This window comes from Canariomyces notabilis (assembly GCF_033297395.1).
Source record: "Canariomyces notabilis strain CBS 508.74 unplaced genomic scaffold N656scaffold_44, whole genome shotgun sequence".
Classification (NCBI taxonomy): domain Eukaryota; kingdom Fungi; phylum Ascomycota; class Sordariomycetes; order Sordariales; family Chaetomiaceae; genus Canariomyces; species Canariomyces notabilis.
In genome coordinates this window covers 43,447-59,926 of record NW_027041866.1, presented here as the reverse complement: position 1 = coordinate 59,926, position 16,480 = coordinate 43,447, and the positions used below count along the sequence as shown (strand labels likewise).

The window sequence follows — 16,480 nt, the reverse complement described above, 5'->3', positions numbered from 1 at the left end:
TCAATAGTAAACAGTGTTGGGGATGGGACTCTTACCAGATGGTCCTTCATGAACAATTTAAGTGTCGCGATTACCTTCTACATACAGCATTCGGTCCTACCATACAAACCACGATAAACACGATCCTCAGGGGTACTGGTACTGTACCCCTCCCTGAGCCCTGACCAACTCTTGAGTCAAGAGGCCAGGCGCTATTTTAACTCAAAGCTGTGCTCAGTCCACGTCTTCTGCCAACCCACCATGAGCCGAGCCGGAACCAGGATAGGCTTCATCGGCCTGGGCATGATGGGCCAGCCCATGGCCTTGAACCTTGCCAGGCATTTCCCCATGACGATCTGGAACCGGACCCCCTCCAAGTTTTCCCCGCTGGTGAGAGCCGGAGCACGAGTCGGAACCTCGCCGTCCCATGTAGTTCGCGAATCCGAAGTCATATTCACCATGCTCTTCGACGCGTCGGCTATCGAATCCCTATTAAACGACGACTTCTCCCAGGCCCTCCGCGGCAAAATCCTCGTCAACACCAGCTCCGTCCCCGTGGACTTTAGCCTCAAACTCGCCAGCTTTGTGCACAACGCCGGCGGGGATTTCGTCGAGATGCCTGTCAGCGGCAGCAAAGTGCCGGCAGAGCAAGGCAAGCTCGTCGGCATGATGGCGGGCGACCGGGATGTTGCGGAGAGGATCAGGCCCGTCGTGGAGCCCCTGACCGCGGCGGCAGTCTACTGTGGTCCTGTGGGAAGTGGCTTGAAGATGAAATACGCCATCAATCTGTACCTTGTTGCCATCACAGCTGGACTCGCCGAGTCGATGAACCTTGCCCGCGCGCAGGGGTTGAATCTTGAGGCGTTCAACCAAGTCCTCAGCGCCGGGCCCCTGGCGTCGCCTTATTCCAATGTCAAAGTGCCCAGAATGATCAACGAGGACTGGTCTGCTCAGGCTTCACTCAAGGACTGCTACAACAGTACCCTGCTTATACAGTCAGCGGCGCAGGAGGTGGGTGCTCGGATCCCGATTACGCAACTGTGCGTTGAGCTGTACCGGCAGGCGAAGGAGACTGAACTGGGAGAGGAGGATATGACGGCTGTTGCTAAGTTGTTTACCAATACCCCAGACAACTAGTCCTCCTGTTGCTTGGCTGGATGTGGTTAAGGGCTCAGACTGTAGAGGGTGTTTTGCAGTGACTGGCTTTCCACAGCTAAGAGTTTGACTCCCAGTAACGCTCGACTACCGAGGTAAATAGCTCTTCACGGACTCTCTAATTACGTCGTGGGTTCCATGCCCATTCCACGGTCGTCATTGTCGGTGGACCGACTGGAAGTTCCCTTGGGCGCTTCCCTGGGATCCGTCCTTTTGGTTGTGTAAGGGCCAAGATGGGCGTTGAAGGAGGCACTGAGCACGAGGGCGAGGTTGACATCTGCTTAGGCCGCGTTAGGCGGCTTCTGATCGATGCCAAGTCAAGGACGTCAACTGTGACCGACTGAGATCTCCACCTCAGTTGAGGTGTCGGGCCGTTGCAGTGTATACATCTCCTCCAAACATTAGAGCATCAAGCACAAGTGCATTTGCCTGACTGCCTGAAGTGTCATAACAAAGCCCCCGCAACCCACTAGGAATATCAGCATCCAAGTCAAGGCCCTCACAAGAACAAACACCACACGGAGCCAATGGCTGTACATAGCACGCTCCTCCCACCCTCTTGACCCAGCCCTTACTCCATCTGCTCCGTGGTACATGGGCAAGGCAACTCCTTGTTCTCCTTATGGTAATACTTGTCTTGATCCTTCTCTTTCGCCTCGTCCTTACTGTCCTTGCCCTTGATCTAAAAGTTGGGGCATGTCAGCGTTCTCCCCTGCCCACCACGTGGCTTCACGCCTATTACTTACAAGTCTTAGAGCTCCGTCTATCGATGAGATGCCGCCGTGAAGCACCGCAATATACTGCTTGTCGAGCAGCTCCGCTGCTTGCTTGTTCGGATACTTGTTGGGAAGCACATACTTGTTGGCGTACCATGCGGCGGCGCAAGGCGAACGGATGGTGGCCGACTGGCAGTAAAAGACAACCAGAACAGGGCGGCCTTTGAGCGCGAGCAGCTTCTGGAGCGTTTTGCAATTATTCTTATCTGGTGGTCCTTTGATTCCATCGACTGCTTCCTCCTTGGGAGCGTCAAGCTTGACATGGCGGTCCCAGCCACCCTCCTCGTACAACTTGTCGCCTTTGGGATCAAATGGAGCATGGTCCATGGCAAGGGAATTGGCGGATCGTAAATGGCCGCCCTCGTATTCTTTCCCTGGGGTAGTTTTTAGCCAGGCCGGGGTGGAAACGCGAGCTAGTTGGCCTACCTACTCGTACGACAGTCGACGAGGACTATCGACCTGTCAGAGGGGTCCTTGTGGGCAGCCATGTCCCGGATCCATAGGTTGACGAATTTTTGGGGCATGATAAAGCCGAAATTTCCGGGAAAAACTTGTATGTCATTATTTTTCGTGTCTTTGCCCTTCTCCGAGTTCTCCTTAAGGAGTGTCTGCCACAGGTTACTATGCTTTGCAGTATAGGACGTTTCCGTGAGCGGCTGTGTCAAGTCCTTGCGAGTCAGCGCCTTGTCAAAGTCCTCCGCCGTTGGAGGCCCGGTAGCCGGCGGTTCCGTTGCCATGGCTAAAGGTGGAGGCAACTGCCAGTGATGGCTATAAACAATGAGAAGAACCTTGGTGCCCAAGGACAATTGGGTCAGTGGAAATAAACGACAACTGGCCCTACTGGGAGCCATATATTATACTGCTTGTTCGAGGTAAGTTGTAGAGCGCAGGGACGAAGGTATGAAGCCGTCTGCCCGTCTCCCCATCAGCATGAACCATCTGCCCGTGCCCTCAGGCTCCATCCCGCCTTGTCGGGGCCAAAGAGAAAGCATTACGAATCAAGGAGGCCGGAGCATCCGGAATCCGTCAACTTCGGATATCATTGCGAGCTCGATCCTTCCCATTGCCAGCTGAGAGAGTCATGAATACAACCATAATTGTCCCCTGCCGTGGTGTCATCAAAGGGTCAAGGCGGATATGCCTCCGAGTTATGCCGTACGTTGAGAAGACTATGGTATGTCAATGAACCTCCTGACCAGCTGGGAGTGCCTCACAGTTTGAGGTCATCGTTGATAAGCCTGTGACCTTTTTTGATTTCACAACTGCCGTTCGACAGAGTGGTTACGCGCGCTTCAGCAACTATGGAACCACAGATCGTTTCCATATCCGGACTTTCAGCTAGCAAGAGGCTCATGCGAGTTGGTTGGATGATAACTTTTGAGGTTGAAGAGGGTTGTTCCCCGCGATCAAAAATGGCCGCCTAGAATGCCGTCCCATGGGTAAGGTCAGCACCCGGCGGTGTGTCAAGGTCAGCAGATGTGACCTTGCCTCCCCTTCAGACCGCCGTTCCAGGGGTCAATGTGACAGGTCAGCTACAATGAAATATCGGTATTTTCCTCTTGCGGGTTCTCAGCTTGCTAAGGCTCATGCGTTGAATCGAATCCAGACTCTGGGTACAGAGCATGTAACACTTGGACGCCGAGGAGGGTAACGCTCGACATTGGGGACAGCTACTCGGATCCCTACGATCTAAACAATGGTCGCCAAAAACGCCACCTGTAGTTTATCCTGAGAGCATCCGGCTGAAAGGGGGGGTGTGTGTGTGTCTAGACCACATCGGGAGTCATGACCTGGCTGCTCGCCAGAACGGGGCCAGAGTTTTCGAGTTGAAGGAAAGACTTCGCTCTGTGGCACATGAATTTTGTCACGCCTAGGAATGGAGAAGAAGGCCGAACCATGGACGAATACGCCACTGGGCCGGCCACAACATAAGAACCCTCTCCCAGAACCGAGTCGCAGTCCGGTCCTTCTTCGCTGTTCAAGAGGGTTACCCTATAGCAACGTGATAGTACACTCAGTCTTGTTCAGCTTTTATACCATGGCCGACAATTTGAATGGTGTCAACGTGGTTGCGGTGGCAAGAGCCCCAAGAGATGCCGGTGAAGCCGTTCGGTTCGCGGCCGCGATCGAGCCCGTGACGATCGGGACGTGGAAGCTCGAAAACACAGACGAAAGTTTGCCCGAGTCGGCCCAGCCCATCATCAAAGCCCCCGCTACCGCGGCGGAAACTGTCTTTGGCGAAGACAACAGGAAGCTGGTTCCGGATGAGCACCTTGCCCCTGGAGGCAAATATCGATGTAAGTCAAGTTCCTAGTTTTGACCCGACCCTGGCAGCAGCCCCTCTGTTTGAAAATGCGAAACTAACGACTTGAAAAGCCATTGTCAAGCTCATGCTACGGTTCGGAAATAAGTGGATGATGGGGACTGGATGGCTCATCGCACCCGACCTTCTCGTCACTGCGGGACATTGCGGCTATGATCAGAGCTATGGCCCGGTCCAGGAGATCAAGGCGTACATTGGTTACAAGGGGAGAGCATCTGTCAACTCCCTCAATAGTGGTGAGTTTGTGCTTTCGTGGTCCGTCTAGGGGAATAGGACTGAGCGATATCTCCGTACTTACTACTATTATCAACTCCAGGGCCCACTGCATGCCAGTTCAGACGCGGTACCATGGTGGCCACGAGCACTGCCTGGATGCGAGGCGCCAGCCCGCAGGCCGACGTCTCCCTCATCACTGTTCACCCTCCCTTTGAAGGTGTCAAGGGTATCCAGTACGCCACCACGCCCAGGTCCGGTTCACTGTCACTGGGCATTGTTGGCTATCCCGGATGAGTCAGTGCCTTGTAACCCAGCGTCTGATGACCGCTTACGCCATGTTTTCTAGAGACAAAATGCACCGCGAATACATGTATGAGCACTTTGTGGAGAAAGTAACGTTCAACCTGGCAGACGCCAATGGCATGTTGACATATTGAATTGGTACGTCCAGTCCGGAGAGGAAGCGCCAAGTCCGCAAACATTAAGACTGACTGGCCTTCTTGGCTGAATCAGACTCGTATGGCGGGAATTCGGGCTCTCCGGTTCTTCGCAAGGACCTCGTCAGCATCGGCGTCCACACTTACGGAGGCTCCATCAACAAAGCTTCGGTCATTGGCCCCTCTGGCAACCTTCTGTCCAACTACACCCGCGCGCTTGCAGCCAGCGAATCCGCCACCGAAAGCACAGGTCTAATCAGCTTTGTCAACGTCCGTCCACCCGGCGCCGAGACAGAGTCTGGCATCGTCGCCGTAGGACCAAATGGCGAGACGACCGAGTCGGAGGAGCTCACCAACGGCGACGCCCACATACCGTCCGGGGGGCAGGAAGAGAGCGGCGAAGAGAGCATTCTCGACCTGTTCAACCGTACCTTGAAGATGGCCGTCGCGCTGCAAGAGCGTCCGCCAACCGAGGCTGTTGTCGCCGCAGGAATGCCGCCGATACTGGGGCCCACCGCCGCGCCTCAAGGCTGCCTCGCCGCCGTAGCCGTCCAAGCAGCAGGGAGAATGGGCCACGCTATTTTGAACCAGCAGCGCTTGGTCTCACTTGACGGCGTGGTTGAGCTCGCCATCATCCAAGAAGCCGCTTGGGCGGCCGTGCAAAAGATCTCGACCGAAGTCAACCAACGACACGAGGTCTTCCTGAACATGGCGCGCATCATCGGCAACCTGCACAAAAAGGTCGACAACGCGTCCTCTATCCTACACCAAACGTCCAACACCGCCCTGGGGGGCATCGTCGCCCACCACTACACGCGCGGGCTTTCGAGCCGCCCGCACCGGAAAAGGACCGTCGAGGCGGCGCCCGGAGCCGAGTCCGGAGAAGCCACCACTAACGAGGCAACCCGGGCCATGCTGGAAGGGTTGCTCCAAACCGGTGAAAGCGCCGAGGCCGAGGAGAGCAACAACCAGGACTCGGAGGCGTTCTCGCTGTCACTGCCAAGCCTAACGAATCTCCTCAAGAACGGCCTCAACCATGCTAAGCCGCTGCTGACCACTGCCTTGGATGTGGGCCTACCGTATCTAATGAACAGGCTCAATAGGACACGCACCGAGAGCGTGGAAGAGGCTGCCGATGCCGAAGAAGCAAAGCCATTCAACGAGGCGCTCGCTGCGCGTGTAAAGGGGGCGTCGGCTTCGCTCGAGGCTGTGCTCGAAATCCCGTCCGAGGTGGCTAAGGCGGAGGGCATCTGGGGCGATATGCTCAAGACCATCCACCAGATTGCTCCCACGGTTCTGAAGGTCGCCCCTTCGGTCATCAAGGCTGTAACGAGTCTGTCCCCGATTCCGCTGGGGGCGTTAACGGAAGGGTCTGATCTGCCAGATGAGGAAGATGCTGCTGATAAAAAGAAGCCTGAGTCACTGGAGGAGTTTTTGAACATGTTTGACAGGTGGAGAAGCGGGTAAAAGACAAAGAAGCACAACAGGATAGTGCTACACGGCCACTTGAAGCTGGGAAATTGGAAAAGCCAGTAGACAACAACAGGTCAATAATACACCTGGAACACTGCCCGACCTCTGCAGTGGTTTCAAGTTGAAGCCTGTGTACCAGTATTGAACCTGTCATGCTCAGTAATGAGACCAGCGAAAACGACCAACACTGCCGCATATGCTGCTGTGCTTGAAAGAACCTCTACCAAGCTGTTCATGAACGCAGCGCTCAGCACTCCAAAAGTCAGCACGAAAGAAGTAGTTGAAACCAGGGCTGTCCAGAGTGTGTTGTGCAAAACCATCAACCACATGGGTGCCATCAGCATTACTGCCCCTAATGCTGCCATTCCCAGTCTCTCTCGAAAACCCTTCCACCACTTGCGGCGGAAATTAACGCGTCGATTATTTCCCGCCGCCTCCGGGTCGGTTGCGCTTGTTTCCCAAACTCCAGTAGATTCAAAACTCGATTGAAGTCTCTGTCCGTCCCGACTGGGTTTTTTGAGATAGTGCTCCAGCAGCTTGCGATGTAGCCAGCTTTCACCGCTGATGTAGAACGGGTCGTCGGGCAGCTGGGCGCGAAGCTCCATATAATCGTAGTCTTGCAGCGCTTGCACTATATGATTATCGACCGTAGACGCCCAAGTTAGCGTCCCTCCAACGTCTTGGGTTTTGTTTGGGTAGGTAGGTACACATGCCATATTCCTTCAGGGTGGCAGCCCAGCCTATGGGCTCCTTGGGCTTGAAATAGATCTCCGTCGAAAGGCGAACAAGTTCTTCCTTGAGCTGGTCTAAGCGGATCCGTTGGAGTGCGGCAAGATTGACCCTATAGGTCTTAAGAAGCCGTAACTTTCAATTAGATCAAGCTAACCTGACAAATAACAACATAAGCGGCCAATAAATGGTGTTTAACTTACATGCTCGCCAGTACTTTTTGCTTTTACGACCTTACTAATAAGGGCTCTTTTGTTGACATCGATCTCCCAGCGGTTGTCATTAAAGTCTACAACAACCCGGCCTGAGTTGTGGGTGACAGGCCGACCATGCTCTTCGTCTCTAGGACGCTCTTTCTCAAAGACACGGAACATCACTGGGCACCAAGTAACAAAATCTGTTCATGGAGTCACAGGGTTAGATTTCATGAGGATAATGTGTACGAGACCTGATATTCAGTTGTGTAGAAGACGGGATGCGTACAATCCATTGCTGTCTGTCCAGTGGTTGTGCTATGTATCGGACGGATTGTCGACCGGGATGTTAGGCATCCAAGCAAACCGGTAACCTCAGGCTAGCATGCGGCGCAATCTTGGGGCCGCCAGGTGGAAGGGACTGATTGGCTGAGCATACCTACCTACCTACATGCAAGTAAGACTCTTGTGGGGTATTCTATGCCGAGAATATGCACTGCAGACGCAGGTCTGCATCGGGACTGGCTGTTCGGGTCAGACAGCGCATATTTCCGTTAGGCATCATTGATGTCTGAATTGCCACATGGGCGGCGTTGGCGGGCTCCCCCTTCCCAGCCGCTGTCATTACCTAGATAAGGTACTATACCTGCCTCGATTCCTAGACGTATCAGCTTAGAGCAGAGGGCTAGGGTCACCTCCTTCGCAGCTCCCACCCTCACCTACGTTGATCATATGGATTCGCTTCCAGAGTGCAGCATCGATTTCTTGGTAGACTCTTCCTCATCTACCAGCACGATCATCACTCTTGAATTCTCCCATCTCATATATGCCAGACTTTATGAGCGCTTCTTGCGAAGAGCCAAACGTCCCTTCGAGTACACTACGGCCACTCGGAGCAAGAAAATCTTTATTACGCTCCCAACAACGACGGAGCCGCTTCCCACGTTGATCAGAGAAGATGGAACCTGTATCTTCAACAATGATAGTGACGCTAAAAAGTGGGAAGAGTCGACTGGGCTCTGGCGGACGGACTCCCTTGCCAAAATCCGAAGATACTGCATACTACTAGACTGGATCACACCGGTATCCTTCTCGGAGATGATGGGGTTTAGTTCCAGGGAAATGATGGAGGAAGCGGAAGGGTTAAGTGAGTCCGCCTGAGATAATCTGATGACTCCTGCCTAACGAGATTAATAGCAACAATCGGAGCAAATAGAGGCAGTGCGAATAGGAACGCCTAGCAACCTACCTACACAGATTCCCTCGAAGATCCTACCTACATTATGACCCCTTTCCCGTTGTAGGACACATACCACCCATGAACCCGACCTTCGTATCCACTCATAGGACAGACCACTATCATTTTGCTCAGTAGATGCAATAGCTACCTACTGTGCAAACAATCTAATCGTTACAGGTACACTATTTGGCGCGACGATGCGCGAAGGCCTGCCCCAGATGCGGTGGTTCCAGAAGGGAAAAGATTGGTCATATCAAAACCTGTATCAAACATGCTTTGACTTAGTTGCAAAGGTGTAGCGCATACCCGACTTGACGCTGGTGAAGAGAAGCCGCCACGTGTCAGACACCCAGTCCATCCCATTCCTCCAGGGACCGACGCCGGCAGCCCTTGGAATCCTGTCAACGGCACTTGTCACATAGGTTGAGCTAAGGGAGACGGCCGACTTGTTGGGAAGCCGGGCGCGTTCCGACGGGTCAATGTAGGGTGTGGCCGATGTAGCCCCCGTCTTCTCCATGTACTTGATGACCTTGATGAGTTGCCGTGCCCGGACATCAGCTCCAGGTGTCCACGTCGCCGCGGTGTAGCCCACGATGAGTCCAGAGTTGGGCAGGCCTTCCAGCATGGTCCCGTTCCACGTGTATCTCTGGCCGATTTGGTCGATCACGGGTTCTCCGTCCACGGTAACCGAGATGCCAGACATAAACGCAACGTAAAGCCCAGTAGCGGTGATGATGATGTCTGCTTCGAGAGTTTCCCCTGACTTGAGCAAGATGCCTCTCTGGGTGACCGTCTCGATGGTGTCAGTGACGATATGGGCGTTTGGTCTGTGTAGGGCCTTGAAGAAGTCGCCGCCGGGACAGAAACAAAGGCGTTGCTCGAATGGGTTGTAGCGAGGGGTGAAGTGTTTGTTGATGTTGAATCCCTCGGGAAGCTGCTTCTGCATCTCGGTGATGAGAAGTTTCCGGAAGAATCGCGGGAATGTCAGGAGTAACCTGACGAAGAGTGTCTCAACGAACATTCTCTGCCACCAGATAACTGTCCTCGCCCAGCGTGCTGGCATGAACTTTGACAACGAGCCGAACATGCTACTTTTCCTCGGCATGGCAAGCACGTACGAGGGGCTCCGCTGCAACATTGTAACGCTTCCAGCCGTTTCAGCGAGGGCTGGCAGGAGGGTTATGGCGGTGGCTCCGGACCCGATGATGACGATCCGTTTCCCAGCGTAGTCGAGGCTGTCGTCCCAGAACTGAGGGTGGATAACCTGGCCACCAAACTTATCAATCCCTGGGATATGGACCGGAAGCGCCTTGTCGTAGCGGTAGTAGCCCGTAGCATTGATGAGCCACCAGGTCTTGAGGGTAATCCCCCTAACGCCGCCATCGGGGAGGGTCACGTCGACCTGGAGGGTCCAACGCTGTTCGTCGATGCTCCAGCTGGCCGAGACCAGGCGATGGCCGAAGCGGATCTTCTTATCAATGCCTTGTGAAGCAGCAGCATCCTGCATGTAGGCCTTGAGGGCGGGACCTTGGGCCATGTTGACCTCGTGCGGCCAGGGGTACCAGGGAAACCCGAACAAGCCCATGGCGCTGTCAGAGCGGACGCCGGGATACTTCCAAAAGCCCCATGTTCCGCCTAGCTCATTGCGCGCTTCGAGGATGGCAAATTTGCGTCGTGGGAGGTCATTCTTTAGGCGGTATGCTGTGTTGATGCCGCTGAGGCCCGCTCCTACAACGACAATATCGAACTCCTCCAAGTCGGGTGCCATTTCTGAGTTGGGAGCCGTTGCACCAAGATATCCAGGTCGCGTCCGGGAAGCAGCTGCAGAAGCAGACGTGAGGCTGAATGTCCGAGGGCATCGGACTATGCACGAAACCGCGGCGGAAAAAAAAGCCGAGGCAATTTCCACTCCGCGCTAACCGGATCGGGCGGACCACTGTCCATTATGCGTTGATTGAGATGTGAGCAACCCCCTTAAAACCTTACCGTTTCGTCGAACACGAATGGCATCACGATAGCCCAAGTGTAAGTCAGATTAAGGTTTAGAATCCAAGTAGTAAACTCTAACCCTAAGGTACCTAGGTCTTGTAGGATTTGGTGAGGGATAGATCCTAAGGATCCTACAGACAGGGGTGGCCGAATACCCTGCTAGGGTTAGGTGTAGGGTTAAGTAGTTACCTAACAGGGGCAAAGGTCTAACTACCATGGAGAGTACAGTACAACCCTGGTGTGTTTGTTAGCGCGGAACTCAGGACAGGGGTCCTGGTCCAAATTTCAAAAGATGCATCTTCACAGCCATAAGGAATATATCAACGCAGAAAAATAAAGCATTTAGCAATATTCAGAATGTTCCATTTTATTTGTCTGTTTATCTGTGCGAAAAGTGGTTGTTTTACTGTCGAGATTTGGATTTCGGGATTGGGCCCTGTCTTCAAGTCAGGCGCTAGCGAACAAACCACGGGGGCATTGTATACCCGTGGACAAGCCTTCATTACACTCGGGCCCCTGAATGCAATGAAGGTCGAGCCGATGGGTAGAATAGCCCCGGGTTGGAGCGTACACTGGGTGCTCTAGAGATGAAATGCTGTCATATTGCATGCATGCACGCATGGCTTTATACGATATTATCCGTCTCTGGGCACACGTGCATGGAGTCTCGAGTCCAAAGGAGCGAACAATTTGAAGTTTTGAACCCTGCCATATCCTACCAGCGACCATAGGTAGAATACATACTTGGCAATCCGGATACATACTTATGTATATAAGGATGTCACCGCTAACAGCCCGGGTAACGACGACGACACACGACATGCAGGCCCAAGATGCCATCGGGGTAAGACAGCCGAAGCCGACGAGCAAGGCAGCCATCTCCGGCGGGCATGACCTAACACTACAGCAACACCATGACCAATATGTGAAACTGCGAGATACCTTGCCAAGCGTCATCAAGTATAAAGGACCTTTGTCCGGAACCTCAGGCTTGGCCTCGGCGCCGCGGGGGGCTTGTGCCAGCCAAGAATCATCAAGCATCCAATACCAAGGAAAAGCCAAGCCAACAAGTCTGAAAATCCATCGTCCCTTCCCGTCTCCCCCCCACCAGGCAAGAAATCCGTTCATAGGCTTCCAATGTGTGGGACAAGTGGGCGACGTGGCAGTGCAACGGCCGGGAGCCGGATGCTGTTGGCGGGTGGTTCGGCCAAGCCTTGAAGACGCACCAACTCCCCCATCCTCCGTCCTTACTGTGTACACAGCAAACTCCCTCAACGAGCGACCGTCCAGTCAGAATCCGTTTGCAGCAATGAGTGGCTCACGTGTCGATATGTCTCGGCCAAGTTTCGCCCGAGACAACTCCCGGTTCGTTCGTTCGCAGGGCTGAATCCAGTCACGAAGCAGACATGGAGGATACTCGCCGAGACCAGCGGCCAATCCGGACCAGAAAAGGGAGCTTGTCGCGTTCCAGTTTTGGAATTTGCATTTTCATGTCGACGCTGGGCCAGGACATGCTCCGTCGTCCCTCGGACGAAGGCCTCGTCGTTGTGTGAGCCGTCCGTGTCGACCCCCGTCGGCGTTGCGTTGTTTTTCCCGAGTTGGGAGTCAAGGTTGATTCTGGCCCAGGATGCGAGGTGGCGGTCGTTACGGGACTCAAAATCTTGCCATCCGCGAAAGCTTCACTCTGAGAACGCGGTAGGTCTATTCCAACACTGGAAATGTCACTTGGCGCTCCCTCGGACTTGCTGCGCTGGCGCATGAACGAGAAGGGGAACTCCACGTCGTTACCAACTGCAGGCAGGGGGTTAGCGGCCGGCGGTTGAAGGGAGAGGGGGTGAGTTAGCATACCGTGGGTCGCCCACAGTCGTGCATCAACCATGTACTTGAAGTAGTCATTGTTGGCTGTGGCCATATCATTCTGGGCGAAGCATGTTGCAACCCACTCCTCGGCGGCTTTGACGGCCGCGGACTTCTGGCCCGGCACCAGAAGTTGGGTGTCCCGGCTGGCAGCAAAGTTCAGGATGAACTGCCGCCTGGAGTATTCGGCCGCCGTTAGCGCTTTCAGCACATCGATCCGTTCCAGGTCGACCGGTGTCGATCTCCGTCGTCGCTCCCTGACAGCTGCGTTTGCCGCGCGTGCCGCCATCAATGATAGTATTTGGGGTCTGGTAGTTCTAGGAACCAGCCACAAAGGTCGTCAGGGATGTCGACGATGGCGAAAGGAACGTTGTGCTTGCGGCATTGAGGGTCGGAGATAGGAAATTAGGCGGGAGAGACGTCGTCGTAATTCGGGTAGGTGGCACAAGATATCAGATCCGAGCAGACCGGGACCAAACCTCGGGCTGTAGTAAACTTGTCCAGATGCCAGAACAACGTCAGGACGGTGTTTCAACGGGCATTACTGTCGAATATGGGTCGATAGATTACCTTTTGTCAACTCGATGATGTCCGGTATGCCGAGAAGTTGGGCGTACACGGCAAGATAGTGGCCTTCACACCAAGTCTAGGCGCGAAGCAACGACTATCTCGGGGAGTCGGGTGGACTTGAGATATAACTTTCCACTGCACCCACGGATGAAGCAAAACAGGTGATGTAAGGGCGACGAAATAGTTTGGCCACGGGTCGTGCAAAGGACGGTAATTGATAAGGCTTTAATAGTCTGCGCTTGCCGGAGATTCCGATCGGGGGCAGCCCAGGAAGGATGACGAGTGACGCCTTGAATGAGAAATGGAAGTTGAAGGGACCGAAGGGACGGAATGTTGGCTGGGGTGGGGTGATATTCAGCTTGGAATGATATGGCTCGCCGTGGTTTAAGTGAGTGATGACCCTTGGTTTGGTGATTTCGGAATTAACGTTTCCTCAAGTCTGTGGTGTGGAAACACGGGGAGAAGTTTGAGGTAATCAACCCAGAGAATTGGGACGGGAAGTTGTAGTACAGTAGCGGCTGGAAATCTCGCCAGGCTCGTCCCGCGCTACAAAGTCGCGCCGAGATATTATCGAGGGCTTGTCCAAGCTTCCGGGACTCCCGCTGCGACGGGCGCCAAGCGCTCGCCAAGAGTGCCATCACGACTTGGCGACGGCACTCTTGAAAGCAAACGATAAGTGAGCAGGGCCCAAGAGTGCGGGGAAAGGCTTGGGGCTTTGGACAAGACATGGCATGAGACAACGGCTGAGAGTCCTGCGTTTCTGTCAAATTCTGTGAACAGAAAAATTCAGGCAGATCTGTCTGCAGGTGCTCTTGATGCCCGTCTTATCGAGGTGCCCATCCTTGGCACGTCCATGCCTGGTTCGTTGGTTCACAGAACTCTTCAAATTGAACAGCGGTGTGTAACCGCTATGTGGAATTACCTAGAATCTGGATATGGGACCTCCGTAGGCACTGTCGATCGGAACGCTTGTGAACCGCCAGTATCTTAACCTCAAGTTGCATGCATACTGTATTATACGTGCATGTGTAGCGCCTGCAGATGCCATCCGACGGCGGTTTTTGTGAGCAATGGTGAGCAATGAGATGAGAGAAGATGGGACCTGTCTTTGGCCGATGGTGCAGGCGGATCATGCCCAGCCTCAGGATAAAGTCATTGGCTGGTTAGAATCATTCTCACTCCAACCGATCCGTTCCAAGACATATGCGCAGGTGGAGGATTCCGGCGTGTAGGCAGAGATGGTCAAAGAATGGTTGACGTATGTCATATCCCGACCACCTAGGCAGTGTACGCATTTTATGTACCTTCGGAGTTGTAGTGCATGAATCCCATGCTTCAACCTTTCGAGTAAGATGCCATGCCTCTAGCGCAACGGGACATCCCTAGCTCGCCGAAATTCCCCGAGACATTATTCCCAGGCCGTGAAAGGAAAGAAAAGGGAAGAGTACCATAGCTGGAAATACTCAAGGAAGATAACGTTACGGCATGTCCTAGTATATCTGCAAAGCTTCGTGACCTTACGACTACAGACCATATGCATTGGGCTTTCATCATTGCAAGAACCTCGAGAAGGTGGTAACTGGGAAAAGATGCGAGACCACGAAGGATCTTTTTATGTACCAGACAGTTTAAACGCAGTTAGTATATACAAACATAAGCAAAGGTCTATCATGGTTTCCTCAAGAACTCCCAAGTTCATGCCACAGCAGTGCCCCATCAGCCCCTGAACTCCTCACCCTTTCCACCGTCTCCTTAAACCCACGAAAAAGTCTAAACACCATGCATAGGTACTAACCCCCAATCGTTATACGCTTGCTTGCGCAAGCCATTCATTTCGACCAGTTGCAGCCTCATGTCCCGCTCGCAGAACATGCAATGCTTAACAGCCGTTGGCCTTGCAGCCAAGCAGGACGGTGGCACCCGCAGCATTGGACGCAATCCTCAGGGCACCGCCAATGGCCTTGCAAATGATGCACTCCTTGGAGGTTCTGTCGCAGGAGATCTCATAATTCATCCATCCATGAACACTCGGGTTGGAACCATCCGACGGCATGTTGTCCATGATGAGATCAAGGGTCTTCGGGACCTTGACGTAGTTATCCACCTTGGTCTCCCACCTCAGGCACTGGCCCTCCTTGCCGGGCCGGGTGTCGGGAGTGCGGCAGACCTCGGTGGTTGACTGGCGCTTGGAAGAGAACTTGGGCTCGGCGGCCATGGAGTCGTAGGCAGCCGACATTTTCTCGAGGGCCTTCAAGCCGGGCTCGCCGTGGCATTTCCATGAGATGGTGCACTTGGAGCCGAGGCTGATGGGCGTCGAGTCGCAGTTGATGCTCGTGCTGCTGAAGGTTTTCTTGACGGTGGCCATGACATGCTCGGGGGTCTGTTCGTACAGCTCGACAAAGTCGGAGTTGGTTGAGCCGGTGATGCGGATCTTGTCCTTGTCACCACCACCACCGCCACCACCGCCGCTGCTGCTTCCGGGCCTGGGCTTGCCGCGGTGATTGCAGACGTAGGCGCTCGAGCACCACTTGCCGTCGTCCAGCTTGTAGACCTTGTCGACGTGGTACGAGTAGCACTTGAGCGGCTTGTCCAGCTCGTAGCTGTGCCAGGCGTCGCCGGCCGAGTTGGGGTCCTTGATCTTATCGTTGATGTAGACGCTCCACTCGTCGCCGTTGGGCATCTTGGCCTTGACGCCCTGCGGACCCCAGGGGTAGGCTCCGGTCCAGGGCACGTTGACCATGTGCGTGGGTTTGTTGGTGGCGTCGCCGTTGCCGGTCCACACGTCGCCCGAGTAGTACATCATCTCGCGCGACGTCGAACCGCCATTGTGTCCGAGGCCGATGCCGCAGTCGGCCAGGACGAGGTTTTCGTTGGGTGTCTTCTGGCAGACGGCAGAGTGAGGGGCCGAGATGAGGATACCGGCCACGAAGGCAGACCACTGCGTGGATGTGCGCATGTTGATGGATGGAATGGTTTGATGGCTGGGTGATCTGGTGTTGATTCTTCGATGAAGATGTTCTGATTAGGTTCAGGGAATCGAGGTGTTTGTCTGTCGGTGAAGTGCAATGCTCAAGATGCTGATGATGAGATACCAGCTCGACAACATGGCGATGCTCCAGGCACTTTATACTGGCTTCAACTGCGATGCTCACATTCTTCCTCGTTGAGGCCTCATCTCAAGACTCCGCCGAGTCGCCGACTTGGAGTATCTCATGGCATGATGTTGTTACCGTCCAGCTGTACTCGTAACTTGGCAAGCCGGCGTTCTAGCTGCTTTCGAGAGCCCCACTGGAATAGGGCTAGATGTTGAGAATATTATCCACCCAATCATGGAGTTGAGAACGCCAGAGCTCCGGGTGAGGAAATTTGGGGAAGATGGCGCTAGGGAGTCGCCTACCATCGTCAGCGGCTGGTTCGTGGCATTTTGTGGGCCAGGGGACCAAGAGTTGTTACTCGGATTAAGCTTAACGCTACAACTAATGCGGGCAGCGGTGCAAAAACTCTGCTGCGCCCAACAGAGTGGAACTCAACCGAGGCAATCC

At 54.2% G+C, this 16,480-nt stretch overlaps 9 protein-coding genes across 9 annotated transcripts; 3 read left to right on the top strand and 6 right to left on the bottom strand.

Moving 5' to 3' along the window:
- The first annotated feature begins 47 nt into the window (after positions 1-47).
- On the top strand, positions 48-1,566 carry N656DRAFT_785377 (putative NAD binding NADP oxidoreductase coenzyme F420-dependent). Its single transcript, XM_064816367.1, has one exon. It carries the CDS (start codon positions 241-243, stop codon positions 1,114-1,116), a length of 876 nt encoding a protein of 291 aa, XP_064664937.1. The 5' UTR covers positions 48-240; the 3' UTR covers positions 1,117-1,566.
- On the bottom strand, positions 1,303-2,647 carry N656DRAFT_820484 (uncharacterized protein; the record flags this gene model as incomplete). The annotated part of the gene is made up of 3 exons (XM_064818411.1): positions 1,303-1,816; positions 1,881-2,284; positions 2,341-2,647. 3 exons carry the CDS (start codon positions 2,645-2,647, stop codon positions 1,706-1,708), a joined length of 822 nt encoding a protein of 273 aa, XP_064664936.1. The 3' UTR covers positions 1,303-1,705.
- A 1,301-nt stretch (positions 2,648-3,948) lies between these two features.
- N656DRAFT_802747 (uncharacterized protein) lies at positions 3,949-6,353 on the top strand (the record flags this gene model as incomplete). Its single annotated transcript, XM_064818281.1, has 4 exons — positions 3,949-4,207; positions 4,287-4,469; positions 4,550-4,705; positions 4,963-6,353. 4 exons carry the CDS (start codon positions 3,949-3,951, stop codon positions 6,351-6,353), a joined length of 1,989 nt encoding a protein of 662 aa, XP_064664935.1.
- Positions 6,354-6,475: 122 nt separating this feature from the next.
- N656DRAFT_720282 (uncharacterized protein) lies at positions 6,476-7,211 on the bottom strand (the record flags this gene model as incomplete). Its single annotated transcript, XM_064812437.1, has 2 exons — positions 6,476-6,990; positions 7,067-7,211. Coding segments are annotated over 2 exons (660 nt in total), but the record flags the coding sequence as incomplete, so codon positions are not given.
- Positions 7,212-7,888: 677 nt separating this feature from the next.
- On the top strand, positions 7,889-8,568 carry N656DRAFT_514242 (uncharacterized protein). Its single transcript, XM_064809921.1, has one exon. The coding sequence runs from the start codon at positions 8,015-8,017 to the stop codon at positions 8,441-8,443; it is 429 nt and encodes a 142-aa protein (XP_064664933.1). The 5' UTR covers positions 7,889-8,014; the 3' UTR covers positions 8,444-8,568.
- N656DRAFT_785374 (FAD/NAD(P)-binding domain-containing protein) lies at positions 8,480-10,464 on the bottom strand. Its single transcript, XM_064816366.1, has one exon. The coding sequence runs from the start codon at positions 10,288-10,290 to the stop codon at positions 8,788-8,790; it is 1,503 nt and encodes a 500-aa protein (XP_064664932.1). The 5' UTR covers positions 10,291-10,464; the 3' UTR covers positions 8,480-8,787.
- A 444-nt stretch (positions 10,465-10,908) lies between these two features.
- Positions 10,909-11,772, bottom strand: N656DRAFT_514190 (uncharacterized protein). Its single transcript, XM_064809920.1, has one exon. It carries the CDS (start codon positions 11,637-11,639, stop codon positions 10,959-10,961), a length of 681 nt encoding a protein of 226 aa, XP_064664931.1. The 5' UTR covers positions 11,640-11,772; the 3' UTR covers positions 10,909-10,958.
- Positions 11,773-12,264: 492 nt separating this feature from the next.
- Positions 12,265-12,642, bottom strand: N656DRAFT_698185 (uncharacterized protein; the record flags this gene model as incomplete). Its single annotated transcript, XM_064810706.1, has 2 exons — positions 12,265-12,302; positions 12,360-12,642. Coding segments are annotated over 2 exons (321 nt in total), but the record flags the coding sequence as incomplete, so codon positions are not given.
- A 1,896-nt stretch (positions 12,643-14,538) lies between these two features.
- On the bottom strand, positions 14,539-16,359 carry N656DRAFT_785372 (uncharacterized protein). The gene has a single exon (XM_064816365.1). It carries the CDS (start codon positions 15,892-15,894, stop codon positions 14,818-14,820), a length of 1,077 nt encoding a protein of 358 aa, XP_064664929.1. The 5' UTR covers positions 15,895-16,359; the 3' UTR covers positions 14,539-14,817.
- Positions 16,360-16,480: the final 121 nt, after the last annotated feature.

Excerpts from the sequence above, each read along its gene's own strand:
- N656DRAFT_785377 (XM_064816367.1), top strand. The coding sequence starts at position 241 with ATGAGCCGAGCCGGAACCAGGATAGGCTTCATCGGCCTGGGCATGATG.
- N656DRAFT_514242 (XM_064809921.1), top strand. The coding sequence starts at position 8,015 with ATGGATTCGCTTCCAGAGTGCAGCATCGATTTCTTGGTAGACTCTTCC.
- N656DRAFT_785374 (XM_064816366.1), bottom strand. The coding sequence starts at position 10,290 with ATGGCACCCGACTTGGAGGAGTTCGATATTGTCGTTGTAGGAGCGGGC.
- N656DRAFT_514190 (XM_064809920.1), bottom strand. The coding sequence starts at position 11,639 with ATGAACGGATTTCTTGCCTGGTGGGGGGGAGACGGGAAGGGACGATGG.
- N656DRAFT_785372 (XM_064816365.1), bottom strand. The coding sequence starts at position 15,894 with ATGCGCACATCCACGCAGTGGTCTGCCTTCGTGGCCGGTATCCTCATC.